The sequence below is a fragment of the Pyrus communis genome, chromosome 6 (assembly GCF_963583255.1).
Source record: "Pyrus communis chromosome 6, drPyrComm1.1, whole genome shotgun sequence".
Classification (NCBI taxonomy): Eukaryota; Viridiplantae; Streptophyta; class Magnoliopsida; order Rosales; family Rosaceae; genus Pyrus; species Pyrus communis.
In genome coordinates this window covers 4,631,073-4,642,861 of record NC_084808.1, presented here as the reverse complement: position 1 = coordinate 4,642,861, position 11,789 = coordinate 4,631,073, and the positions used below count along the sequence as shown (strand labels likewise).

At 39.3% G+C, this 11,789-nt stretch overlaps 1 protein-coding gene across 2 annotated transcripts; it reads right to left on the bottom strand.

The window, feature by feature from the left end:
- Positions 1 to 2,288: 2,288 nt before the first annotated feature.
- LOC137738294 (ubiquitin carboxyl-terminal hydrolase 2-like) lies at positions 2,289 to 9,202 on the bottom strand. 2 transcript variants are annotated; one of them, XM_068477933.1, is made up of 3 exons: positions 8,888 to 9,202; positions 5,743 to 8,435; positions 2,289 to 2,849 (listed from the first exon to the last, which is right to left on the bottom strand). In XM_068477933.1, exons 2-3 carry the CDS (start codon positions 8,403 to 8,405, stop codon positions 2,612 to 2,614), a joined length of 2,901 nt encoding a protein of 966 aa, XP_068334034.1. In that variant the 5' UTR covers positions 8,406 to 8,435; positions 8,888 to 9,202; the 3' UTR covers positions 2,289 to 2,611. The 2 variants fall into 2 exon arrangements, with proteins under 2 accessions (XP_068334034.1, XP_068334033.1); XM_068477932.1 differs by having other exon boundaries at positions 5,743 to 8,411.
- Positions 9,203 to 11,789: the final 2,587 nt, after the last annotated feature.

The following is an 11,789-nucleotide window of genomic DNA, read 5'->3' as shown; positions in this document are numbered from 1 at the left end:
TACGCGCACACACATACACTCGCCTTCTCTCTCATTCTCTACTCTTCTGCCTTCTTCTTCCTTTGCACCATGACACACCCACACCCAAACCCATCAAAACCTCATAGATTGAGCGTGAGCTTTACATCATCGTGTTCCCCGTGGCCTCATGATCCTAGTGATACCATTTGATCACCGAACGGATGACAAGAACTTGAAAACCAGAAGCTCCGGTGAGGAGCCAAGTTTACTCCGACGCGATCCTGGTGGGGTTAAGGAGTTTTAGGACTTGGAAAGTTGTATCGCATATAGGTGAGACGTACCCCGAGGACAAGCGTGGACAAGCCAAATTAGGGGGCTACGATCCTGCTACTTATCAGTGAGTGGGCATTTGCTTTCTACACACACACACACACACACACGTATATGCTTTACAGTTTCCAGAAAACATTTTAAAATTAATTATGCCTTGTATGCCATGTGGAGTATGCATTATATTTATACACATTGCATTGTTATGAATTCAATTACATTGAATGATGCTGCAAAGGCCCAGGTAAGATCCAAGTGAGTTAGTATATGGTTGAGTTGGTTGCCTTACATTGGTATGCATAAATGCCTTTAGAGCTCATCATTGTTGCACCCCGCTGTTAGTGCTCCCGTCCCGGGCCAAGGCACAGTCCTTCACGTGATTGTTCACCTCCCGCACTGCACGCTCACCTTGGATCCAAGTCTGATGCTAGCCTGTCGTACAGACCACAATAGGTGGTTCCGACTAGTAGGTGACCCTCGATTTATTGCACAGCCTTCACGTGATTGTAGCACTAGAGCCTACATATTTACACCTAGCCTTGTCGTACATGTCACATTATGTGACTCCAACTCATGTGCTAGCCTAGGTTGATGAGCTATAGGTCTAGTCATACATGTCACGTTAGGTGACTCCGACTGACATGTTATTTTATATTGATTCTACACCTGGCTTACATGTTTTAGTGTTGAAACGTTATGACATGGCATATTTTGTTTTCACTACCCTTGTGCGTTGTTTTTAGATATATATGTAGAATTATTTTCTGGGAACTATACAGGTTTTACAGCCAAGGGTTATTATGTTCAGAAAGATAACTATGTTTTCAAAAACTTTGTTTTTTCTCACCCTTCAATTTTGTGCCCCTCTAGGTCCTAGGTAGCTGTTTGTATCTGTGGCTCATGAGGACTATTTGGCGATTCTGACATTTACATAAATAAATGTAGGGATCTTCTCCCTGATTGTATTGTTAGTACTTGTTCACTTTGACTGCACTGTTGGATTGCCTATGCTCTGAATACTTGTATTTGGTTTTGGTCACTTCCACACACTTATACATATATATATTATCTCTAGTTTAAATAAGTTTAGGTTTGTTTTTTTTATTTTTAATTTATTATTTATTCACATATTCTTGTTACTATCACTTTTGTTGTGCACTAGGTTACGTCACCCTCATGTGATGGTCAGCATGCCTCGACTCAGGTCAGGGTATGTCAGATTTAGCATGCAGAGGAAAGATTCAAGAGCAACGACTATAGTCTTCCGTAATAAGTTATAATAGCAAAATCCGGAGAGAGAGGGAGTTGAAGACATCCAAACATCCGAGTGAACTAAATAAAATGGGAACAAAGCAATAATTTATTGGAATTGAAAGGTAGTTTGTGTGACTTCGAAAGTGCAAAGGGCTTACAAAGCGCCTTATTTAATTTAGACAGAACCTTAAGACAATTTACATAAAACTTCAGAGGATGGATGACAAAGATGGGAGTACCACAAGGAGGAGGAGACGGCATGGAAGGTAGACAGACGAGACGAAAACACGAGATATAGGTGACCCTTACAACGGAGAACCAGTGTACAAATCAACTCTACCAAAAGGATGAATAGCAACAGCCACGAATTGTTTTTGGTAATTAAACACATTTTTTCTTGGCCTCCTACCTGTTTACTCCTATTCATTGTTTTCATTTGATTCATACGGCCATAAATAACAAAGGGCGTGAGAAACTAAAGAAGTCATTTGATCTACCAGTTGTAAAACATTCCAGCACTCTTTCGAGCCGAAACAAGTCGTGTTCATATTCAAGTCTGGATCATGCAATGTAGGGACTGTTAAGGTACCGAAACAATTCTCAATCTAAAGGATGAAAAGAAATTCTAATTGAAGCTCAAATGAGCAATGCTTCTTGCCTAAGACAATAATCTTAGTCAACAACAAATATTAATCAGAAATCTTGAGTAATTGATGCAGCCAATGATCCTGGGGCAATGGGGCTGTAAAAGAATGAAAACCCCGTTTTCTGCTGATATAACTAGCGGTATACATCTAAATGATCAATACATCTTCAAAGAATGGGTATAAAAAAAACATATGGGAATCGGAGTTGTACACTCACCTCTGGTTTTCCTCTCTCTCTCTCTCTCTCTGTTCTCTCTCGCTCTCGCTCTCTTCCTTCTCTCACTCACCTTCACTCTCTTCTTTATCTCTCACGCGCTCTCAATCTCTTGTTTCTCCCATGTGGAAGCTCAGGTGGCTTGAAGGCTGAGAACTGGAACTTTAGAATCACCAGCAACATCCTATTGAAAGTTAGAATCGCCTCAAACTTTTTCATAGAATAAGATATAGGCCTCAGAGTGAAGAACCTCGTCTAGGGAAATCTGACGCACAAGTGCATCACTAGCATAATACCACACATGACCAATATTTTCTTCCTCGGCTTTTCCTCTGCCCCTTTCGCCCCCTCTCACGTATGCAACATAGTGGCCCCCTCTCATGGTTCCAGAATGCTCCACAACCCCCAATAGCTGGTATTCATACTTCTCCCCATCTGTGGAACTGTAAAGCTCAAAAGAACAGCATGGCCACACTATTAATACACTTAACAATCGGAAATGTAACTTGCAATCTATACAACCAATTAACCCAGTCACCACCACACAGCGGAAACTAGGAACAAAAAGAGCAAACAAGTACTATGTGAAGCACATGTAACCACATTATGAGTCGATATATGCATCGGTAGTATCTTTTACATTATGATAATTTCACAAAAGGTTCACCCATGAATTGGCATTTCATGTAAATCAGATGAAGCAAAAAAATTGTCATTGTTTGTAGAGCTGACTCATTTCAACTGCGTGAAAACAATTATGCATAGAATGACTACTTGATTCTGTTTCCAAAAGATATCAAAACAAACTCTACGTATGAAACAACATATGGAACAGCAGAAAAGAAAGGCTTAAACAAGTATGGAAACCTATGAAAAAAAGTTCTAAATGTTGAAAGCACTAATGTAGCTTAATTTCTCCTTGATGTTCTTGGTAGGTTAACTATTCATTCAATATGCTTTCTCCATTATGTGTAATAATTTCACTACTATTTTCTCCGACAGGAAAAAAGGACTGAGTACCTTTTTTTTCTCCTATTTCCAAAAAAAAAAAAAAAAAAGAAAAAAAGAATTTAACCAGTACCAATGACCTTCCAATTGATCATTAAACCACTAAATATGTCATGATTATCGTGTGTGGTGTTTCTTCCATGAAATACAAGTTCTTGTTGTTTGTTAATGATCTCTTGGACTTCATAAATTGTATACGGATGTCAACCTAATTATTGGTTTATACACTTTGATTTGGTCGGTTCAAAATTTGTGCATTATGTTGAAGCAGCAAATTCTGAAAAAGATAAGAATAAGAATCAAAATGAAGAGGTACAATCCTTCTGGACATGCATCAGCTCAACACAAAAGCTCATAATGAAGTTGCCATGAAACAGGAATTAAAAGACAAGGCCAATTGAGACTAAAAAAGAAAAAGCTAAACAGACAAGGCAAAAGGGGCAACTGTGAGTAGAGGTTTTAAGACATCTGATGGAGAAAAATTAAATAAAACCTTGACCAATAGAAATTGGTAGTTGAAGACAAGGACCATTGAAAGGGGAATAACTAAAACTATAGTATAAGGAAAAACCTTTGGGTAGAGTCAAGCCATGATCATATCAATTAGGATTAACTAAAACTATAGGACAAGGAAAAACCTTAGGGTAGAGTCCAAAGCAAATTTCCTGGTGCATAACTATATCTCACCTCCGGGCATAATTAGGGTTAGATGCAAGGGCTTGACCAAATTTCTAAGAACATTTGTACGAGGAAACTGGTATAAATATGGTAAAGTGTTCCGCCTATGATTAAGAACATATATCTCATCTATGATTACGAAGCCTATAAATGCAGGATTAGTGAAAAAGGCGCCATTACTAATGTGTATTCATTCTTCAATGGCGCACTCACAATTCTATCCCTTGAAAGCTCTATAAATGGCTAGAATCTTCAATAGATTGGGAAAAGAGTAGATTAATAACAAAAAAAAAAAAATTTCAAGGAAATTTGGTAACACGGGGGAAAAATAAATGGATAACAAGATGAGGTAATTTGGTACTTAAGCAATGGAGAGAATAACTATAGCACTCTCTCACAAATATGGCTTCACATATCAAGTTTCACTTAGGGCTCCCTAAGGTGGATGATAATTAAAATCATTGACTCGAGTCTAGTCTCTTCAGACTCTTAATTCCCACCTCCCTATACTTCCATCGGCTACTAAGATTAATGACGTTTCAGACCACTAGAGGCACTTGAGTTACAACTATGATGTATGGTTGATCATCTTCTGGAACCATGTCTTGCCCAGTTTGCACGTGATAATTATATCCTTGTGAATCAGTAATAACTGACACTTATTCTCAAATGGTTATGCAAGCACCTTGGATGCCTATTCTATTCTATGCTATTCAAATATGTCGATCCTTATTGTATGTTTCAAATGTGTCTGCGAACCACAATCTAATGATAACTCTCAAATTTTAGGTAAAAATTCCAAAACAAACACACAAACTATCATTGTTATAAAAATCCCCACCTAGCACCGGCCACTGGCCTAATTAGTCCCTAGGCGTTTGAAAATTAAGAAAATGTGCCTAGACCCAATTAGGCGTGTGCTTGCCTGCCTAACCCGCCTAAACCCGCCTAGGTCGCCACTCTCACTTAAACTTTCATTTTGCATTTTAATTTTTCAATAAAATGTAAGAGACTTGTTGAATACTTGGATGAACACTCATTCTAGGCACGTTCCCCATGTTTTCAATATGTTCTAATACTGTATAATTTATAATGTCATTCTATTTTGCAATTTATGTATCCCAATATAATTATGTGTGTTTTTTTTTAAGTATAAATAGACACTTATTTATAAATATATAATAAATTTACTTAAATCCGCCTAGCCGCTAGGCCACAGCCCGCCACCAAACTAGCGCCTAGCGTCATTTAGAACCTTGCAAACTATACACATTGCATTATTTCAAAGAAAACAAGGTATAAGGATAATATTAACTGTATAGTCACCTTTCAGCTCTATGCAGGGACATCCTCTATGTAGTCATAGAATAATTCCTTTCCGAGTAGTGTATATTAAGAGTTCAAGTTTATGAGGTGACAAATGATCTGCCCAACCATGTCCCACCGCCCCCTCGTAAGCTTCTATTGTCTACCTAATAGCGCTAACACTGATCACCCCCTCCCGTTATGATAGTATAAAATGGTTATCCTACCATTTTAAATGTTTCTTCCAAGATAGGGCCAAAACAAAATCATGAGTCCATGACAAGCAGTAAATTTCTGTGGCATTTTGAATGTAAAATAAACTTTAATAGAAAGTAAGGTAAATACCTGGAATCCATATATGGCCTAAGATCAATTTTTTCTCGAAAACTGACATGGCCGTTCAATTTACTCAAGCGACCACGAGCATCTTGGCTGAACCTTTTAAGATGAATAGTCAAAATAGGTGGGGCCCTGTTGATGAGGCACCTTTTAGTCGCATTCCTCATCACATTCACACGTTTGGAATTTATTTCCTCATCCTCACTTTCTTCTGATTCACGATGTCCATCCAATATCCCATCATTAGTCTGCGGTACAGTGTCCGAGGTGAAACTAGCACTACTAGACTCATCAGCCCTAGAATCAATGACTTGATCACAATCTGAAGTATTTGATTGCACTGGAGGAGCATCTTTAATCTCATCTTGTCGTCTACAAACAACAGAATTCAACTTATGTGATTGACCATTCTCAATTGCTGAGCAATTTTGGCTCAAGCAATTTATTTTTCCATCATGCAAAACCAAGTTTTCACCAAACTGGTTACAACCAGTATTGCTTTTGACATTCCCATTACCAAGCCTTCTGACATCGGCAGGCCACGGACCCATATTTAAACTCAGTGAATCACCTTGTGTTCTAGTCTCACATCCATTTAGCAAAACTTTAGCAGCAGATTTTACCTGCTTCTTTTCTTCCAACTTTTGGCGTTGAAGAGTTTTGGAACAGTTCTCACAATGCCAAGCATTTTCACTGGCAAGAAGCTCAGGCTTTATGAAATGAGCCAAACAACTCTCTACAGACACTGGAGAATCAGTATCATCAACTTCATCTGGATCAGACTCGCTAGCTATGTTACTAGTGTCCGTGCCACCCTCACCTACAGAGGGTCTTGTAGGTGGGCCATAAACTTCAGGTTCGTTGAATAAATCCCCAAAGCCAAAGTCGTCTTGTCCACAACCCACAACCGAGGAGGAGGCCTCACCTTCGCCTCCCATGATTCCCTCAGTGATAGAACACTCTGCTTTATACGGAAGCAACAAAACTTCAGAATCCTGAACCTGTAATGGGAGCTCTTCCTCCCAAGAATTCACTGAAGAAAAGTCAGGTTTTACATTTGGTTCCCCATTAGGCATAAAAACCTGATTACTAGATTCAGAGCCACTCAGTAGAGAGGCATCATTAAGATGTGTATTCTTGTTTTTGGAATCTTGAAAATTTGAAATATCATTATTTTGTGAAGATAAATCATTGTCATCTAACATATTTCCCGAATCAAGATAATCCAACCATGAACAGTCATCTAACAAAGGTGATGTTTGCTCTGCTGCATCCTCACAGACATCATTTGCAGATTCTTGGACAGCAGATAGACTATTTACAACTAATTCCTTTTGTTCAGAAACCTCACTGCTGGTTGATGGGGTTGGAACACTTGGTGATGGTACAGAATTCTTCTCTTTGTTATTTTTAGACCGAAGCTTTCCACTCCTCTTGGGCGGCAACTTCGTCTTATTTGCTCGAGAGGTGGGTTGGGCAGTCTTAGATGGGGATTTTCTGGTTGGAACTGACAATGACAGATCTAAAAATGACTCGTACACAGTTGAGGAGTGACCACATTCGACACAGCGAACAGTACTTGCTATTTGGCCCCCAAATGCAGTATCCACAAAAGTAGGACCCGAATTTGAAGGATTCCCATTTTCCTGAGAAGAATTTATACGTTTCCTCATACTCAACTCCTCAATGCAGAATCCATCCAGTAAGCAACGAAGCAATTCATGGCTGTCTTGCTGCTGATACCCCCTAAATTGGGGAGCCTTGGAACAAACACACCCAAAAAGAGACCTTGGGTTTATCACATTCTTAACTCCTGACTCTGGTTTTGCTTCAGTAAAGAGTTTCTTCAAGGAAACAGTAAGAGCTCCAGTAGATGCATCTAAATTTAAGAAGTAACCCCGCAACCTATCCATGGCTAGAAGGTTCTGTAAGACAGAATTAAAGAAGCAAGTGTTACCAAGATTAACCAAGCCTCTCACCGTATAACCAACTCTTCGATCCAAATCACATGATATATTGCTAGCTGATTTGATTTCGCTTGTCAAACTGCCACTCACAAACCACACATCCTCAGCATTAACCAATGATTCCTCCGATGAATGACCCTTTATCAATTTAACAACATCCGCAAACACAACTTTTTGTTCACCATCCTCTTCTGTCTTGTCAATTGTAATAAGCATGTTGCACGGGAAGCACCATCGCATCTGAAGCTTTTCAAAGTGGATCACTATTGGATGACGAGTTTGCCTAGCATGCCGAACTGCATGGCATTGAGGGGTTGTGGGAAGTCCAAACCCACCGCAAGAATAATGACCACACTGCAAACAAACCCAAATGGCTTTGGACTCTGATTTTGAATCCACGGAGGAGCTCCCTTTCTTCTTCCCATGTTTTCCCTTTCCCTTACCGCCCCTCCTATCAAGCGCTCCTTCCCTGCAATATTCACACCTAACAGGCCCTGAAGACCCAATTTTAGCAGACAAGTTATCCAAATTTACACCTTTGTCAACATGAGGACAAGGCCTTCTCTCTTTCGCAACTGAAACTCCATTGTCACCATCCTTAACACTTGGGTTGCATTGTTGGGGAGCTTTTTTTGGGGAATCGGCTGCCACCAACTTCTCCCTTGGAGGAGCTCTAGCCTTCTTCTTAACTTTCTTCCCCATAAATTCCTAAAACCAATCGAAATATGCCAGCTATAACAACAACAATAATGATAACAATATGAGCAAAAGATCAATAACAATTACCAACTACCGTAAACAACCAGATACGAACCAAACGGAAAATGTAAAACCGAATCCCATTAGCTACTCAAATAAATACATTCTGCTCAAAATTACACGAAAAATGTAAAACCCATAGTTTAATTTTAAGAGAAACCCTTTTGCAATAATTGAAAAAAAAAAAAATCGAAGAAATGAGGAGAACAATCAAAATCCACTATATGCTACACCATAACTAACTACGGAAGGGCAAGAGACGGCTATGAAGATTCAGGTTTTTACAGAGAAACCCAACAAAGAGTTGGATTGTAAAGCGCAAAAAACAGGTTATGGGCAATCAAAAAGGTGAAGTAGAAGCACAAATCAATCGACAATTAACTGAACTACAACATTAAAATATTTAAAAATGTTCATTGTTTTACCTCAAAATCTGGAAAAGATGACCAGTAAAGCCTGGATAGCTTTTCAGGGCAATGGTCACATAGGATGAAAGAAGAGATTGGTGTTTGAGGTTTAGGATCTATCCAGGTCGGAGAGGCGGAGTGAGAGTGGAGTGCTGTATTTGATTGAAGGTCTTTTGGCGCACCTCCTAATCTTTTGCTTACTAGCTACTCTCCCCAATGAGTGAGAGAGAGAGAGATGGGAGAAGAGTTACAGTGGGTAACTGGTAATAGAGAGAGAGCCGAGAGAGGAATTTTGTTGATTTTGTTTGGTTTTCTATTTGGGTGCGACAGGATTTTGTTGTTGTTGTTGCTGGAATCAAGATGGACATATTGGTTTTGTGGCAAATTTATATTTGGCACTAACTGTAGCAGATTATTTGTTACACGGTCAATCATGTTGTTGACTCTAAAAATTGTTTAACTTACATGGCGCGCATGTCGAATAGTTAATAAGTTAACTACGTTTTTCGGTTGAATGTGATGCGAGCCAACTCGTCGATCAAGCTCAGTCGGTGAGTGAATGAATGTGGTGGTGGTGGTTTCGAACGCATTGCTGTATTTTGCGATTACGGTTGAGGAAGAAATTCATCTCAGCCTCTAGGTTCTAGATCTTGAAGACAATGCTACAAGTCTCTGTGAAGTTCACAAACCGTCTGCACCAGGCTCGACTACTTCAATTATATTTGTGCAAATATAAGTGCCCCAAATTGGTATCAGACTGTATGGACACAAATATTCAAAGATGATAAGTGTCTTGATTGTAAATGTGGTTTGGCCGTCGAAGTGCCGAACTCTGAAATGTACTTGTGAATATCCAATCATAAAATAGGTTCAGTTTTCAATGTTTTAAACGATGTATCTTGGTAACACCTCACTTCGCCAAGAAAGCTAATGAAGTGACCTCTTCCAACAAGGACTCAAAGAACCCTTGTTGATAGAGACTTGGATAGGTAGTTAACCGAACTTGGAGTAGTGTTGTCCAATACAAACTATAAGATGCACCACGACTGCCTGACTTTACAATGCTAGTGTTGTCCAATACCAAGGTTCTAAAAAACGTTAAGCGCTAGTCGGGCAGCAGGCTAGCGCCTAGGCGGCTATGCAAGGTCTAGGAGGGCACCTAGACGGCCTAGGCGGATTTAGATAAATTTCTTTTTTATTTTATGAATTAATTAAATTTATTATATAAAAGGTAAATAATTATTGACTAATATGTTATTTCTTATAGAAAAACATACATATGTGAATGTTTTTTGTACATATATGATATACTTGCCTAGGAAAAAAAAAACAAAATATAATCTAAATAATTTATAATTTATATAAGATTTATATATGTATATATATATACACACACACACAATACACACACACACACACACACACACACACCAAACTTTTAAAAATATAAAAAGCCCACATAGTGGGTGGTTTTCATTACTAAAACCATCCAACTGTCCACCTCACCTCTGCTCTTTCACATCACCCGTCCACCTTGGGTGGTTTCATAATTAAAACCATGTCAGAGTCCATGGTTTTCATGATTAAAACCATGCTTTTGACCTTGGATTCCCAGCCCTCAACTTGCATGGTTGCACCTCCACATATTCAAATGTTCAAGTCTTTCTCTCTCTCTCTCTCTTTTCGCACTCTCTCTTCTCTCATCTTCACAGACGAGCTGCAGATGCACTTTTTCTTTCCTCATCCTCACAGAGAGGAGTTGCAAAAATTCACCCGCAGTCTCTCTCTCTCTCTTCGCACTCTCTCTTCCCTCATCTTCATAGAGACAAGCTACAGAAATTTTCCGGGGCTTTGCTGCTACATACGAGATCGAAGTTGTAGATCCTTTAGGAAAATTGTAGCAAGTTTGGGATTTGCAGCGAGATTCAAACCGCCTAGACTACCGCCGAACGTCACCTAGCTCGCCTTAGGTGCCTAGCGAGCGCCTAGGCGGCCGCCTAACTGAACGTTTTGGTCTAAATTGGGTCGAAGCTCCGCCGCCTAGCGCCTAGGCCGATATTTAGAACACTGTCCAATACAAACTGTAAGATGTTGTTGGTTGTCGAGCATAGTGTTGTCCAATACAAAATGTAAAACGTGCTCGACGAGGTTGCCATGCACAGTGTTGTCCAATACAAACTGTAAGATGTGATTGACGAAGTTAGGGAGGTTAGTGTTTTTCTCAAAGATGAGAGGGTTTCGTGTAGTGTGAGAAGTTACGCAAGGTAGATTTGTATGTTGTGTTGAAGGTCATTTAAATGTTGCAAACCATCTTTTATTTATAGGAGTGATTTTCACCTGGTGTTGAGGTAAAGTCCCATTCAGGCTAAATCTCCCCGACATGTCTTGATCCAATAATGAATCATCTTCTCATTTGGATTGAACTCGACCACTGGTACCATACTTAGGACACTGAACCGAGTCATCTCTTGGCATTCAATTCTCTCCTTGTTCTAATTAGATCTTTAGAATATTACGAATCTTATTATGCTATCCTGATCTTTGAAGACTCTTGATTAAATCATGACTTAGCCGAATTCATTCTTGATTTTCAAGTGTCCATCATTAATTCAAACTCAGCTAAACTACTTTGGGCTAGCCTTCTTATCCAAATAGACCTGGGACATAAGTTTGTCTTACTATGGGCTGATCCCATAATCTTACTCGACACAAATCCATTATTTTGGGCCTAAACATTGCCCCTTTGCTTCACCATATCGCAAGATCAAACTTGCTTCAACTGCACCAAATCTAAGCAGTGCTCAAACTTAGCTGCATTAACCACTTTTGTCAGCATATCAGCTAGATTATCTTCTGTAGCAACCTTTTTTTAGACAAATCACACATTCTGCTACCACTTCTCTCACAAAATGATATTGTA

Excerpts from the sequence above, each read along its gene's own strand:
- LOC137738294 (XM_068477933.1), bottom strand. The coding sequence starts at position 8,405 with ATGGGGAAGAAAGTTAAGAAGAAGGCTAGAGCTCCTCCAAGGGAGAAG. Across the intron at positions 2,850-5,742 it reads AGGCCATATATGGATTCCAG|TTCCACAGATGGGGAGAAGT; the intron begins GTATTTACCTTA and ends TGAGCTTTACAG.